Raw genomic sequence first — 17,087 nt, forward strand, 5'->3', positions numbered from 1 at the left:
AAGATCTTGATTGTTGCAATATTCATGGCAAAATCATTGAAAGTATTTAAGAAAGGCAACCTGTTTTAAGTGAATTATTAAATATATTTCTGATGAGAAAAATTTAATTTCTCTGAGAGAGCTGTATAATCATTACACTTAGGCTACAAATTCACTGTTTTTTCATATTCTGACTGCAAAGCAGGAATTTACTGGTTTTTATATTTTTGGACAGTTCTCCTGAATTTCCTGAAGAGTGGGGCTTATGTTTGTGTATTAGAAGGGCAGCTTCATGTTTGAATGAAGATTTTCTTCAAACGTCTTATTCAGGAGAATTTTATAATTTTTAAAATATACATAGCATCAGAAGAACTGAACATGTAGGCATTTTTAATAGGGAATGAGGATTATCTACAGGAAACCCTGTTTCATATTCCATGACATTAAATATGAGCAGTGAACCAGGCCAGCCACACAGTCTACTTTTCTTGTATTTCCCTCATGACTAATGACATTTAACATCATTAAATGTGCTTATTTGCTAGTGTAATTTATTTTATGTGTGTGTAGTATCTATTTAAATCTGTCTTTTTTTTTTTTTTTTTTTTTTTGCTTTTGTTGTGTTCTGATGATTGGATCCTTTACATAGTTTAGACACAAATCCTTTAACAGTAGAGGATTTGCATATATTTTCTCCTAGTCTGTGTCATGTCTTTCCATTGTCTCAACAGTGTCTTTCTAAAGAAAGAGTTTTCAATTTCAATGAAATCTAATTTATCAGTTTGTTTCTTTTATGGATCATGCTTCAGTGTCCTATGTAAGAAAACTTTGCCTAACTGATGATCATAAAGATATATTTCTTATTTTCTTTCAGAAGTTTTATTGTTATAAAAGCTATCCTTTCTTCACTAAATTACCTTTGTGACTTTATAAAAATCAGTTTTACATATATGTGTGGTCCTATTCTTGGACTCTGATCTGTTTCATTGACCTCTTTGTTTATCTTTGAGCCAGTACCTCACTGTCTTGGTTATTGTAACTTTACTGTAGGTCTTAATATCCGATAGTGTTAGTCTTTCAGTTTTCTTAGCCTTTTTCAGATTTTTTTTTGACTGCTTTAGTTGTTTGCATTTCCATATGAGTTTTAGAATTGGCCTGTCAATTTCTAAGCAAAGTTTATTATTTTCAGTTTGCAGGTTTTATACCTCTTTTACTGAGTCATATTTAATTTTTTCATGGTTTTGGTGCTATGGCAAGTAATAATGTGTTTTGAAATATCCATTTCCTGTTGTTTTTTCCTAGGATATAGAAATACATTGAATTTTACATGTTGACTTTATATTCTGCAACCTTTTAAAACTCTCTCTTTCTACCCCTTTCTCCTTTTCTTTTCCTTCTAGGACTCCAAGAATCATAGATTGTTTTGCTTATGGAATTTCATAAATTCCCTTAGTCTTTATTCACTGTTTTTCTTTTTTGTTTTCTTTTTGCTCCTCTGACTGGGTAATTTCAAATGAGCTGTCTTCAGGTTCACTAATTCTTTTTTCTGCTTTGTCAAGTCTGCTGTTGAAGCTTTTTGTTGAATTCTTTAGTCATTGTATTTTTCAGGTTTCTAGGATTCCTGTTGTTTTTCTTTTTGCTTTGTTATGGTTTCTGTTTCTTTGTTGAATTTACAATTCTGTGGCATGCATTGTTTCCCTAATTCTATTAGCTGTCTATGTTTCACAGTTCACTGAATTTCTTTGAATCATTCTGAATTCTTTGTTAGACAGTTGATAGATCTCTATTTCTTTAGGTATAGTTATTGTAGCTTTATTAGTTTCCTTTAGTGGTGTTATGTTTACCTGATTCCTCATGATCCTTCTATCCTTGTGTGGATATCTGCTCCTTTGAGAAAATGGTCTCTTTTCCAGTGTTTACAGATTTGCTTCAGCAGGGAAAGATCTTTACCAGACGGCTCAGCTTTCTGGATGGGCAGCTGGTAGCAGCCTTGGGCAAGCCATGCTTACTCTTAGGGTCTCTAGTTGGTTGGAGCTACTGCATGTGCTCTGAGGTTGTGGGGCAGGGGAGCCTGTCATTTTTTTTGCTTTTAGGTAAGCCTTATGGCTGGGCTTTTCATTCAAACAGAGCTGCTGGCTGGGATCTACATTGAGGCAGGACTACTTGCTGGACCCTGCAGTCACTTGATCAGGCAGGCTTGCAGGCCGTGTTCTCTGGCCTTTTGTTCAGGGAGTGCTACTGGTTGCATTCTGGGAATGGGCAGGGCAGCATGCTGAGTTCCACATACATCCATGGTTGGGTGAGGCCTCAAACTGTGCCCCCTGGCTTGATGGTGCCATTGGCTGGACTCTGCATTCAGTCAGAGCCATCCATACACAGGGCTTTGTGATCAGATGGGAACTCAGGCCATGCTCCTTGATCAGTTTGGGACCACAGGCTGTGTCCCAAAATTGGGTGGGCCTGCAGGCTGGGTTCTGCAATTGAGAAGGCAACTGGCTGTGCTCCACTGTTTGACAAAGTCTCTTGCTGGGCTTCTTGTCCAGGTAGGGCTGCCAGCTGTACCCCACAGTTGGGTGGGGCTGGAGGCTATGCTCCATGGTTGGGGGGTTGCTTTCGGGGCTCAAGGTTGAGTTGAGCCACAGGCTATGCTTTGTGATTAGGTGCGGTGGCTGGTTGGGTGTTCAGCCTGGGTGAATCTGCAGGCCATGCTTAATAACTGCGTGGGTTGTAGCCTATGCTGTGCTGTTGTGTGGTGCTGTAGGCTGGGCTACCAGAGGCCAGGCTTCAAAGCTGCCAAGGGTCACTGTTTGGGCTTCCTTGGTCAGACAGAACCAGTGGTCATGCTCTGAAGTTGAGCAAGGCTGCTGGTTTGGCTCTCTGCCTGAATGGGCTTGTAGGATGGGCTCCAGAGCTGGCCAGGGTCTCTGGCTGGGCAACCTGGTGAGGCTGGAGATTATGTTCAACAGAGGGTGGTGCTTCTGGCTTGGCTCCCTGCTTGAGCAGTCCTGTAAAATGGGCTCTGTGGCTGCCCGAGGTCCTTGGCCAAGCTTCTTGGTCAGGTTGGCTGTAGGCTAGGTTTAGCAGTTTGGTGGGGCAGCTGACTTGCTTTCCTCCTAAGTAAGCCGTAGGATGTACTGCGTGGCTGCCTGCAACTGGCTGGCATCTTTGTCCAGTCTTCGCTGCTGGGTGGTGTTGGAGGCTGTGCTCAGCTGTTGGGTGTGGCCAGTGACTTGCTTCCCTGCTTGGGTGGGCCGGGCCATAGGATGTGCTGGGTGACTGCCTGGCATCTCAGGCCAGGCTTCCTTCTTAAGGGGGGTTGGAAGCTATGCTCAGCGGTTGGGTGGGGCTGCTGACTTGCTTCCCTGAATAGGCAGAGCACTAGAATTTGTTCCTCCACCAAGACGGCCCTCTGGCTGGGGACCCAACCAGGCAGCACTGCCAACCAAATTCCCTGACCTGCTGGGGTCACAGGCTCAACTCTGCAAATGGTCAAAGTCACCTGTGGGGATCTCTGCTCAGGCCCGACCACTAGCAGGAATGCAGGAACCACACACTCATTGCTGTGAGCCCCTTCCCCCTTCTCTGTCTCTGTCTGATTCCCCTGATAATCCCCCAAGAGGCAGTGCTTACGTGGGCCATCCAGGAAACATCTGGAAGGCTGGGTAAGCTTCATGTCCCCTTGCACTCTCCTTTTCCTGCAGGAGAAACTTTAGGCCCAGGGAATTCCCTCAGTGCAGCACTGCACTGACCTGGGAGGAGGGGAGCGGGAATGTGGTCAAAGTGAAACCACTCCTCTTACCCTTTTAATGCTAATTTTCTCAGTTTTCCTGGTCAGAGGGGATGCTTCAGACTCACCCCTTTGTTGTGAGATTTTAGAAAGGTATCTTATTATGGGTAGTTGCTAGTTGCCCTTTCCCTGAGGGGGAATGAAGTCAGAAACCACTTATTTTGCTGTCCATCTTTCTCTTGATTCTGGTTTTATTAAACCATTGTTTCATACATTTTATCTGAGTTTTCAGTTGTTTCAGGCTTAATGGTAAATCTGATCTATGTTACTTCATCTTGGCCAGAATACATACTATATGTCTTTTTGCATGGTGAATATAATAAAACATTGAATTACCTAAATATTCAGATAAAGAGACTATTCTTGCAGATTAACTCGTTCATGTATGGGGTTTGGAAAGAATAGTCCTTATTCTGTACATTTTTTACATTGATTTTGCTATTATTTTTCTTTACAGTTTATCCACAGTTGGATTAGATTATTGTATATAATAATGTAATATAACTCACTAATTCATTTCTGTTTTATTAGAATTAGATTGGATTTAGTACTTAATGGAACTTTGCTGAAAAGACCTTATGCTATTTTTTCATGCCTGTTTTCCCCTAACGTTATTCCATCAATGTTTGAAGAAATGAGATAAAAAGGAGAACCTAGACATATCTTTCTATTGTCTGAAATTTTATATTGCTAAAGTGTACTTCAGAAAAGGATATCCTTATCCTGTGGTATATTGCTGCCAGAATAAATTACAAGAGGTGGTAGTTTTATTTTGTTTTCACATTATTTCCTAGAAACCAGCCATCTAATTCAGAAAGCGATTAAGAGCCAAGTTTTAAAAACTGTATACCAGGAAATGCCTCATTTATGAATGTATACATATTTGTGCTATAAATTGGGTAATTATGCACCTAACAACTTTCTTAATTTTATCATTATTCTGTTGCTTGTATACAAATGAAGGCTTTTTTAATTCAAATTCTGTAGCCTGGAACACTCATGATTAGAGGATGGCTATCTTTCCTGCTTCTGTTCAATGTTAATGCATACAATTTCATGTGAAATTATAGAACACCTTATTTATTCTGGTGTAACTGTAACAAGAGCTTCTTTACTAAACATGTATTCTGAAGTGGTACAAGTAATTAACAGTTAATTTGGCTTCATCTGTTATATAAAAATGCTAGAAGAGGCATTAAAAATTTTGTATTAGTCTTTCCATCAGGTTGATATCTAATGATATCAAGTATAATTTAAAAATTATACTTGTGCTTGTGATTGTGATGATTAGATTGTGATGGTAAGAATAGATATCCCAGGCATTTCGAGGTTACAGCTCATCTCTGAAATGACTGAGCCCAGATACAATAGTCCTGATAAAGCTTTATTGACAGACACTGTGCGAAGTACTTTTAGAGAACATTTTCTCATTTAAATAGATTTTTCAAGAAAAATCAGCCATGATTTAGTCTTCTCAGTATTTTTCAAAAGTATGTATGCATATGTATATATGTATATAAATACGTATATATGTATTAGTTTCCTATTGCTGCTGTACTTTGTGGTTTAAAACAATAGAAATTTATTCTCTTACAGTTTGGGAGGGCAAACTCTGAAATGAGTTTCACTGGGCCAAAACCACGGTGCCAGTGGGGCCACGTTGACTAGAGAAGCTCCAGGGAAGAATCTGTTTCCTTGCCCCTTCCAGCTTCTAAAGATGTCTTCCTTGCATTTGTTGCTCATGACCCCTTCCTCCATCTTCAGAACTGATAGCCACATCACCTTCTCCTCTGTGGTAATAAAATTTCCTTCTACTGCCCTCCTCTTACAAGAACACCTGTGGTTACAGTTTTGGCTCACTTGGGTAATCCAGGGCTATCTCCCCATCTCAGAATCCTTAACTTCATCACACATCTAAAGATTCTTTTGTCACATAAGGTAGCATCACAGCTTCCAGGATTAGGATGTGGATCTCTTTTGCGGCCAAAATGGAGTACAGAATACTGCCAAAAGTCACATAAAAACAAAGTGTGTTAGAAACAAGTACAGTTTGGAAAGAAGTTGTGCAGGTTGATAACATAAGCAAGAGATCCTGGAGTTCCTCTGCTGTGTTCCAACATTGTATATTACTGACTGATATTTTTCATTCCTGACATAAACGGGGCAGTAATCTTCAGGTGTTTCTTCTGGTGGACTTCATCTTCTGTTCTTGTAAGACTGATGCGTAGTAAGCTAAGGTCATGAGTTCATGAATTGGAGCACAGATTTATATAGGCTGATATGATGATTAATTTAGAAATAATTCGCATTTGATGTTTGAACATAGACACATGTTCAGTTGTGTGCTTTCTTACTCCTTTTAAGCCTTTTCATCACCCCCTCCTTCACCTTTGTTATTCTCCACACTAGTGAAGAGTCGATCAGTTTGCCACTGATGGTGTTATTTTAAGTAGAATGATGAGAGTTTTTAGGAGACAGTTCTAAAGGTTCCTAAATTCCTGAGCTAGATTATTTTTTTTTCTGCTTGTTCAGTATCATTCCAGTGTTTACGTCTTACCCTATACCTTTGGAGAGAAAATTTCATTTGATACTTCTGATTTATGATATGCTCCAGTGACTTTTAGAGTTACCAATAAATATGTTTTAGCAAAGTAAACATGTATTTTGTTGCATAATTTATAAGCTAAATGTCTACATTTTCTTCCTTGAACTACAGAATACCAGAAGGCCCCATTGATCAGGGGCCAGCTTCAGGAAGGGTTCGTGCTTTAGAAGAGCAGCTTGTGAAGGCCAAAGAACAGATTGAAAATTGTAAGAAACAAACTAGAAATGGTAGGTAATCATACATTATTTTTCCTCTTCAATATATTGATATTAGCACAAATAATTGAGAATTTCCTTTCATCAAAATGTTGGAAATGCTGAAGCTCTCTTTTCTTTGACCCCAGGTCTGGGGAAGGATCATGAAATCCTAAGGAGGAGGATTGAAAATGGAGCTAAAGAGCTCTGGTTTTTTCTACAAAGTGAGTTGAAGAAATTAAAGAATTTAGAAGGAAGTGAACTCCAAAGACATGCAGATGAATTTCTGTCAGATTTGGGACATCATGAAAGGTACTACATTTACATTTCATTTGGGGTTTAGTAAAGATTATAATCTAAGAATGGGAAATGGGAACTTTTGTTAATTTCCCTGCTGAATGGTAAAAGATACCTACCATGTTTAGGAGCAGTAGAGTACCAGAAGGCTCTAAGGACAATAATTGCCAAATATAGTTCATCACCAGAAAATACTATATTAAATGAATTTCTAGAAATCTTTATACCATAAGTAAACTCAGAAGGTAGTGGTGTCAGCCAACAGTACATTAAAATATCTTCCTTTAAATTTCCTTATTATACAACCAATATTTGAAGTGGAGTGTGCAGTTTTACATTACAGTACATTCATTGGAACTCATACTGAGGCTGGCAGTTATGTTTCTAACTGAAACATTGAAAACTTTGAGAAATAGCAACTTTTTAGGGTTTCTAGTGAAAGGTGAATAAGTTTTTGATAAAAAGGAGCATTCTGCTAATTGCTCTTCCATTTAGTTGCTAGAAAGAAGAACCTGAAATCTGCCTAGTTAAATTTGTTTCTCCTATTTGCCAGTTTCTGAAAATACGGAGTTTATCTTCCGTAGAAAAGGACACATTTTGATGCTGGTGTGTTCATGCAGAACAAAATGTATCTGAGAATCATTATAGATATGTAAAACCTGTCCTTAGGCCTGTTATATTTGCAGGTCTGTATTCCCAGTAGGATTCTGAGGGCAATTTCTGTCTCATTAATAGGAGAAAAATTATTGTATTAACACAACCTACCACTGTGAAAAGGAAAAAAATTACCTCACAACCAAGAGATTCGTATATGTTAACATCATCAGCAATATTGTAGTGATTTTGAAATATTTCTCTGCTGTTTTAAGTGAAATTACAAATAAAATCTGTCAGTTTATTGGAATCATTTTAGCATTAGTGAATCTCAGCTATAAGATAGCATAAATTCCAAGGGGCATTGACTTATTAGGCCACAGATTCAGCAGTCCCTTTGAAACTTTTAGCCTAGCTTGCAATCAAGCCATACTTAGACTGTTAGACCAAATACTAATTCTGTCTTTAATGCTTTACTACTCTAAGCTGATTCTAGGCACCAAGGTCCTGTTAATTGGAGCTGTGTGCTTGTGTGCTTTGCTTATTGCAGTTTTATAGGAAAATGCAGATCTGAAGAGGATTTGAATTGGGCAGACTATGTGGTATTTAAAGGATAATTTTGGCTCTTGATTTCTGGTAGAATGTTTAATTTTAAAGTTTGAGTGATTTAATTACTTGAGAATTTCAACTTTTGATCTTTAAATTAAAATAATTATTTAGAAATTATTTTGTGCATATGTTTTGTGACTATAGGTAGAAATTGAAAAATATGTACAAATGAGAAGTGATGGGCCCTGAAAAGTTGATGTAAATGCTAAGTTTTTTGTGAGTTGAATTCCATTTTAAATACATTGTTTCTTGACACTATCTTTTAGTAAATGTCAGATAATATTTCACTGAAAACCAAAAAGGAAAAGTACCCAAAATATCCAACTCGGTTTCTTTTGCTGTCTTAAGCAGAAATTGTAATGACCTTGGGATACAACTTCACAGGGTGGTAATTTAACTCCAGGCAGCCAGGCTAGAATACAGTGATACAAATAATGAGCAAAGGACAACCAAACATTAGAGAAATAACCTGTAAGGTAATGAATGTACAAATAGAGGGGACTTGTATGTATGTAGAATATGCCGTCTTACTGGTAATTTCCAAGATCTTTAAGTGTAAGAATTAAAATTAAAACAGACTTTCATTTGTCTCTGGTGACTTTTACATTATATTAAAAGCCCCGTTTTGTTTTCACACTTGCCCAAATTATAGTGTACAGGTTGTCTCTGGACTGAAACTCTGTGTTCTCTGAAACATCGGCTAGAGATTGAGTCTATCAGTTTTCTTGTTCAGATTTCCCTTTGAATCACTCATAATTTTTTGGTTCAGAAAGACATCAGTTATAGAGAAATAACTTACAGGCTTTTGTTTTTTCAGAAGGGGTTTCTTTCTATCTTAGAATTTTGTTTTGATAGGAACACTGATCCTCCTTTTTCTTCCTTTCTAAATCGACTTTATTATGGCATTATTTATTTACAATAAAATGTACATATTTTAGTCTGTAGTCCTATGAGTTTTGACAAATGCTTATAGTTTTGTAACGACCACCACAATCAAGATACAGAATGTTGCTACCGCCCCAAGAAAATTCCTTCTGCTGCTTTAGAGTCAGCACCTCCCCACCTCCCACCCCAGTCTCTTGCAGTCACCAAATCTGTCTCCTGTCCCAATAATTTTGCCTTTTCCAGAACTTTATGTAAATGAAATCACACTGTAGTTTTTTGAGTGTAGTTTCTTTCAGTTGGCATGATGCATTTGGGATTCACCCATGTTTTGTATTGATAGTTCATTCCTTTTTATTGTTAAGTAAAATTCCATTGTATGGATGTACCGTTAGTTTATCCATTCACCAGTTGAAGGACATTTGGGTTTTCCATTTTTTGGTGATTATAAAAGAAAGCTCCTATAGATATGAAGATACATGTTTTTGTGGAAACATGTTTTCATTTCTTTTGGATTAATATGTAGGAGTGGGCTTGATGGGTCATGTATAGAGTGTGTGTTTAATTCTGTAAGCCGTTGCCAGACTGTTTCTTACAGAGTAGTACTATTTGGTATTCTCACCAGCACTGTATAAGAATTCCAGCTGCTCTGTATCCTTGTTGCACTTGGTATTGTGAATTTTTACATTTTCCCCCACCATTCTAACAGGAGTATAGTGGTATATCATTATGGTTTTAATTTGTAATTCCTTACTAATGAGGTTGAGCATCTTTTAATGTGCTTAATTGCCATCCATATAATATCCTTCATAAAGTGTCTTTTCCAAAATCACATGCTTAATTTTGGAGAAATTGTCTTTTTATTGAGCTATAAGCATTCTTCATGTATTCTGGATACAAGTCTTACTGATGCATCTTAGAAAGCTCATTCTCAGAGCCATATGAAGGAAAGTCTGTTGTCAGGAAATTAGAAAGATTTTACATAAGTCCAGGTAAGTGGTAATGAACTTCTGGACCTGGGTGGTTGGCAGTAGGAACAGAAAGGGATAAATGTGTGAAAAAAAGAAGCTGCAGGACTTGGTGACTGATCCAGTGTAGGGAAATGGGGGACTCAAAAGTAATTGAGGACTTGTATTTTGCTGGGAGGATAGGTTTCATAAATGGAGATCAATGTTCCTTGTGTAGTAATTTGGCTTTTTTCCCTGACAAAGTGTAATCTCCTGAGGACTGGAACTCTAACTTCAATATCTTCTCTATCCTGCAGTACTAAGCACTCATTATTTAGTTAGCATTCAGTAATTTATGTCTTTTTTATTCGGTGGGGAGGCATGTATGTGCATTCTTTGCCTATTTCACACTCTACTTTGTACCTCTTTGTAAAAACAAAATCCTATTCCATTGAAAGACTTATGAATATTATGCAACTAAAGAAAATTATGTAATTGAGGTAAAAATATTCTCCTGTAATTGAGAATCCCAAAAGGTATGAATGGCAAGTTAGAGGAGAAAAGTCATTTACTTCTGAATAAAACTGGAAGCTCCAGTTAATTTTGACAGTGGGGTTCTACGAAACAGAGAGTATCTGTTAGAAGTCAAGGAGTATATAGGGGAGGAAATGGAGATGGGATCTAAAGTGTTATCAGGGTCATGCTGATAGAAAGCATGATGGGACTAGAAGAAAACCTGACATTGATGGATTTTTGTACTCAGTGCCCTTGTCTTCATGTTTGATTTACTTTGGAGGGTTTAAGTGATCCCTGTATCTAAAAGTAGTCTTGAGGGGAGAAAAGATGGCAGCGAAGTAGAGAGACGTGGAGTGCATCCCTCTCCACAGATGCATTGGGAATGCACGGAAGGATGCAGTAATTCCCACAGAGAACCAGCTGAACACCAGCAGACGGCCTCGGACACCAGAAAGGACTGCGGGGAGCCCGACATAGCCGGTAGGGAGGCATCTACGAAGGCTCAAAGAGGGTGAAGCGGCGGAGCTGTGGCAGACGGGAGGGAGGGAGAAACATACGGAGGGTCCGCAGCGCAGCTCAGCGTTCCCGGACCGAAACATCGATCTGCGGCTGAACGGAGAGTCCAGGAGCAGGAGCGTGGGAACCGGAGAGCTGGTTCAGGGCGAGAAACATTGTTGCCGGTAGGGTGACGGACCAAGAGGACAGGAGGGAGGAGGTCCGCAGAGAGGAGTGCCCGTCCCTGAGAGCTGCCCCGCCATGATGGCGGCTGGAGGCTGCAGGCTCATGGGCAGGGGGGAGGAGCCACACGCATAGCCTCTCTCTCTCTTTCAGCACCTCTGCAACAGGCAGTGGAGAGACGCCCATGGGCCACCTAAGGCGCTCAGGGATAACGAGCACCCTCAGGCGCTCGGGCGGGGCTAGATTAAAACCCCTTGCAACGCCAGCAGCAGGGAGGCTGCCGAGAGAAAAAAAAAAACAACAGCAACAAAAAAAAAAACCTGAGAGAGGCCCAACTCTAAGACTTTCTGTTTATGCCTGAGCCACTGGCTTCCCTCTGCAACAGGCACCTCCAAGCCCGACTGAAACAACAGTGCGCCACTGCTCACTCACTCCCAGGAGAAGGAGCCACTATTGTACCCTCTCCCTCCCCACACACCGAGGCTTACAGACGAACAATAAAGGAACCTCTGCTGGTCACAGAATAATGCAAAAAAACCCAAGGCAAGGAGAAGGACACTTACAGCTGAGACGCTAAGGAAACAGAAATAGTAGTATCAATACCTATTGAACTGGTCCATTCTGGGATCAGTTCTGGATTTTTTTTTTTTTCTTTTTCTTTTTCTCTCTCTCTTTTTTTTTTTCTTTATTAAATACGATCTTAGCCCTAAGGGATCTACAAGTTTTATAACATAATTTTTTAATGATATTTTTTATTCTTTTTTTTTTTTGCCTTTTTATGTACTTCTATATCTAGCTAAGTTTTTGGTAGTACGGACAATATAGCTCTCATACCTTCCTTTCATCCCTATCTTTTATACATTTCTATTCCTTTCTTTTTATTTGCATATTTCCAACCACATTACGCTCTTCTGTTCCCCTTTCTTCCAGCCATTTTAAGTTTATTTTATCTTAACATACTTATAAGCAACACTATCGGTCTGCTCAGACTCCTTACTCTATTCTCCAGATGACGCACTGATGTGGTATTTAATATTAGGCTTTTGTCTTTATCTTAGTTCTTAGTACAGTTGTCTAATTACATTCTGAGAATCTCCATTCTCTCTGGTGGTACTCTGGATCTTTTCTATATTTGATCCTAGCTTACAAAATCTCCCTGGGTTAATGTTTGTATGTGTAAGGTGTTATTTGTTTGTTTGTTTGCTTTTGCATTTGTCTCTGATTTGTTCTGTTTCAGTTGTCAATTTCTGTTGGGTTTCTCTTTGAGTATCTGATAGCACACTGGGGTTCTGTCAGGTCTTTCTAGAGCCTTATGTCCTAACGGATTCAGTAATTCTGTGTCTTATACATGTATGTGTTTCCTAGACTTAATATTCGTTTAATCCAGTACTTGGACATTAGTCTGAGGCTTGGACAGTCTTCTGTAAACACCTCTATCGCCAGGGCAAGCAACCTCAAAAGTTTGGACAACCATGAGGAAACAAAGAAACACCATGCAGGCAAAGGAGCAGGAAAAAACCCCACAAGACCAAATAAATGAGGAGGAAATAGGAAAAATGCCTGAAAAAGAATTCAGAGTAATGATAGTAAAAATGATATAAAATCTCGATAACAAAATAGAGAAAGTACAAGAAACAGTTCATAAGAACTCAGAAAAACAAACAGCAATGGATAACAAAATAACTGAAATTAAAAATACTCTAGATGCTATAACCAGCAGAATGATTGAGGCAGAAGAACGAATAAGTGAGTTGGAAGATAGACTGGGGGAAATAAATGCCACAGAGCAGGAAAAAGAAAAAAGAATAAAAAGAATAGAAGACAGTCTCAGAGACCTCAGTGATAACATTAAGCATACCAACATTCCAATTATAGGCATCCCAGAAGAAGAAGAAAACAAGAAAGGGTCTGAGAAAATATTTGAAGAGGTTCTAGTGGAAAACTTCCCCAACATGGGAAAGGAAATAATTAACCAAGTCCAAGAAGCACAGAGAGTCCCATACAAGATAAACCCAAGGAGAAATAAACCAAGACACATATTAATCAAACTAACGACAATTAAACACAAAGAAAAAATATTAAAAGCAGCAAGAGAAAAGCAACAAACAACATATAAGGGAAAACCCATAAGGATAACAGCTGATCTTTCTACAGAAACTCTGCAGGCCAGAAGGGAAAGGCAGGATATACTGAAAGTCCTGAAAGAGAGAAACCTACAGCCAAGAATACTCTACCCAGCAAGAGTCTCATTCAGATTTGAGGGAGAAATCCAAAGCTTTCCAGACAAGCAAAAGTTAAGAGAATTCAGCACCACCAAACCAGCCTTACAACAAGTGCTAAAGGAACTTCTCTAAGTAGGACACACAAGAAAAGGAAAACACCTACAAATACAAACCCAAAACAATTCAGAAAATGGTCATTGGAACACACATGTCAATAATCACTTTAAATGTAAATGGATTAAATGCTCCAACCAAAAGACACAGACTGGCTGAATGGATACAAACACAAGACCCTTCTATATGCTGCCTACAAGAAACCCACTTCAAACCAAGGGATACATATAGACTGAAAGTAAAGGGATGGAAAAAGATATTCCATGCAAATGGAAGTCAAAAGAAAGCTGGAGTAGCAATACTCATATCAGACACATTAGACTTGAAAGTAAAGACTATTACAAGAGACAAGGAAGGACACTACATAATGATCAAGGGATCCATTCAAGAAGAACATATCACAATTGTAAATATCTATGCACCCAATATAGGAGCACCTCAATACATAAGGCAAAAGCTAACAGCTATAAAAGGGGACATCGACAGTAACACAATTATAGTGGGAGACTTGAACACCCCACGTACATCAATGGACAGATCATCCAAACAGAAAATCAATAAAGACACACAAGCTTTAAATGACACATTAGACCATCTCGACTTCATTGATATTTATAGGACATTCCATCCAAAAACGACAGACTACACTTTCTTCTCAAGTGCGCATGGAACATTTTCCAGGATAGATCACATCTTGGGTCACAAATCAAACCTCGGCAAATTCAAGAAAACTGAAATCATATCAAGCATCTTCTCAGACCACAACGCCATGAGACTAGATATCAATTACAGGAAAAAAACTGCAAAAAATACAAACACATGGAGGCTAAACAATTCACTCCTAAACAACCAAGGAATCACTAAAGAAATCAAAGGGAAATCAAAAAATATCTAGAAACAAATGACAATGAAAACACAATAACCCAAAACCTATGGGACGCAGCAAAAGCAGTTCTAAGAGGGAAGTTTATAGCAATACAGTCCTACCTTAAGAACCAAGAAAATTATTGAATAAACAACCTAACCTTACACCTAAAACAACTAGAGAAAGAAGAACAAAGAAACCCCAAAGTGAGCAGAAGGAAAGAAATCATAAAGATCAGAGCAGAAATAAATGAAAAAGAAAGGAAAGAAACCATAAGAAAAATAAATAAAACTAAAAGCTGGTTCTTTGAGAAGATTAACAAAATTGATAAACCATTAGCCAGACTCATCAAGAAAAAAAGGGAGAAGATGCCAATCAACAGAATTAGAAATGAAAAAGGAGAAGTCACAATGGACACCTCAGAAATACAAAAGATCATGAGAGACTACTACAAGCAACTATATGCCAATAAATTGGATAATCTGGAAGAAATGGATATATTCTTAGAAAAATACAATCTTCCAAGACTGAACCAGGAAGAAATAGAAACCATGAACAGACCAATCACAAGTACGGAAATTCAGGCAGTGATTAAAAATCTCCCAACACACAAAAGCCCAGGACCAGATGGGTTCACGGGAGAATTCTATCAAACATTTCGATAAGAGTTAACACCTGTCCTTCTCAAACTCTTCCAAAATATTGCAGAAGAAGGAACACTCCCAAACTCATTCTACGAGGCCACCATCACCCTGATACCAAAACCAGGCAAAGATGTCACAAAAAAAGAAAACTACAGACCAATATCACTGATGAATATAGATGCAAAAATCCTCAACAAAATACTAGCTAACAGACTCCAACAGCACATTAAAAAGATCATACACCATGATCAAGTGGGGTTTATCCCTGGGATGCAAGGATTCTTCAATATACGCAAATCAATCAACGTGATACATCATATCAACAAATTGAAGGATAAAAACCATATGATCATCTCAATAGATGCAGAAAAAGCTTTTGACAAAGTTCTACATCCATTTATGATAAAAGCTCTCCAGAAAATGGGCATAGAAGGAAATTACCTCAACATAATAAAAGCCATATATGAAAAACCAAAAGCCAACATCGTTCTCAATGGGAAAAAACTGGAAGAATTCCCTCTAAGAACAGGAAGAAGACAAGGGTGTCCACTCTCACCACTATTATTCAACATAGTTTTGGAATTTTTAGCCACAGCAATCAGAGAAGAAAAAGAAATAAAAGGAATCCAAATTGGAAAAGAAGAAGTAAAATTGTCACTCTTTGCAGATGACATGATATTATATATAGAAAACCCTAAAGACTCTACCAGAAAACTGCTAGCACTAATTGAGGAGTTTAGTAAAGTAGCAGGATACAAAATTAATGCACAGAAATCTCTTGCATTCCTTTACACTAACAACAGAAGTGCAGAAAGAGAAATTAAGGAAACTCTCCCATTCACCACTGCAACCAAAAGAATCAAATACCTAGGAATAAACCTGCCTAAGGAGGCAAAAGATCTGTATGCAGAAAACTTTAAGACATTGATGAAAGAAATCAAAGACGACACAAACAGATGGAGGGACATACCATGTTCCTGGATTGGAAGAATCAACATCGTGAAAATGACTGTACTACCCAAAGCAATTTACAGATTCAGTGCAATCCCCATCAGATTACCAATGGCATTTTTCACAGAACTACAGCAAGAAATCTTATGATTTGTATGGAAACGCAAAAGACCCCGAATAGCCAAAGCAATCTTGAGAAGGAAAAATGCAGTAGGTGGAATCAGGCTTCCTGACTTCAAACTATACTACAAGGCCATAGTGATCAAGACAGTATGGTACTGGCCCAAAAATAGAAAGGAAGATCAATGGAATAGAATAAAGAACTCAGAAGTAAGCCCAAACACATATGGGCACCTTATCTTTGACAAAGGAGGCAAGAAGATACAATGGACAAAAGACAGCCTCTTCAATATGTGGTGCTGGGAACATTGGACAGCAACATGTAAAAGAATGAAATTAGAACACTTCCTAACACCATACACAAAAATAAACTCCAAATGGATTAAAGACCTACATGTAAGGCCAGACACTATCAAACTCCTAGAGGAAAACATAGGCAGAACACTCTATGGCATCCATCAAAGCAAGATCCTTTTTGACCCACCTCCTAGAATCATGGAAATAAAATCAAGAATAAACAAATGGGACCTCATGAAACTTAACAGCTTTTGCACAGTGAAAGAAACCATAAACAAGACTAGAAGGCAACCCTCAGAATGGGAAAAAATAATTGCCTATGAAACAACGGACAAGGATTAATCTCCAAAATATACAAGCAGCTCATGCAGTTTAATACCAAAAAAGCAAATAACCCAATCCACAAATGGGCAGAAGACCTAAATAGACATTTCTCCAAAGAAGACATACAGGTGGCCAACAAACACATGAAAAGATGCTCAACATCACTAATCATCAGAGAAATGCAAGTCAAAGCCACAATGAGGTATCACCTCACACCGACAAGAATGGCCATCATCACAAAATCTGGAAACAACAAATGTTGGAGAGGGTGTGGAGAAAAGGGAACTCTCCTGCACTGTTGGTGGGACTGTAAGTTGGTACAGCCACTATGGGAAACAATTTGGAGGTTCCTTAAAAAACTACAAATAGAACTACCATATGATCCAGTAATCCCACTCCTGGGCATATACCCAAAGAAAACCATAATCCCAAAAGAAACTTGTACCATAATGTTTATTGCTG

At 38.4% G+C, this 17,087-nt stretch overlaps 1 protein-coding gene across 4 annotated transcripts in view; it reads left to right on the forward strand.

The window, feature by feature from the left end:
- The window catches only part of FUT8 (fucosyltransferase 8), a 315,036-nt gene that overhangs the window by 200,058 nt on the left and 97,891 nt on the right, over positions 1-17,087 (forward strand). For all 4 annotated transcript variants that reach the window (XM_057731047.1, XM_057731050.1, XM_057731048.1 and 1 more), the window contains 2 exons: positions 6,483-6,598; positions 6,715-6,877. In XM_057731047.1, the coding sequence (XP_057587030.1) occupies positions 6,483-6,598; positions 6,715-6,877 (279 nt within the window). The remainder of the gene's footprint in view (positions 1-6,482; positions 6,599-6,714; positions 6,878-17,087) is intronic.

The sequence above is a fragment of the Hippopotamus amphibius genome, chromosome 4, assembly GCF_030028045.1.
Source record: "Hippopotamus amphibius kiboko isolate mHipAmp2 chromosome 4, mHipAmp2.hap2, whole genome shotgun sequence".
In the NCBI taxonomy this organism is placed as follows: Eukaryota; Metazoa; Chordata; class Mammalia; order Artiodactyla; family Hippopotamidae; genus Hippopotamus; species Hippopotamus amphibius.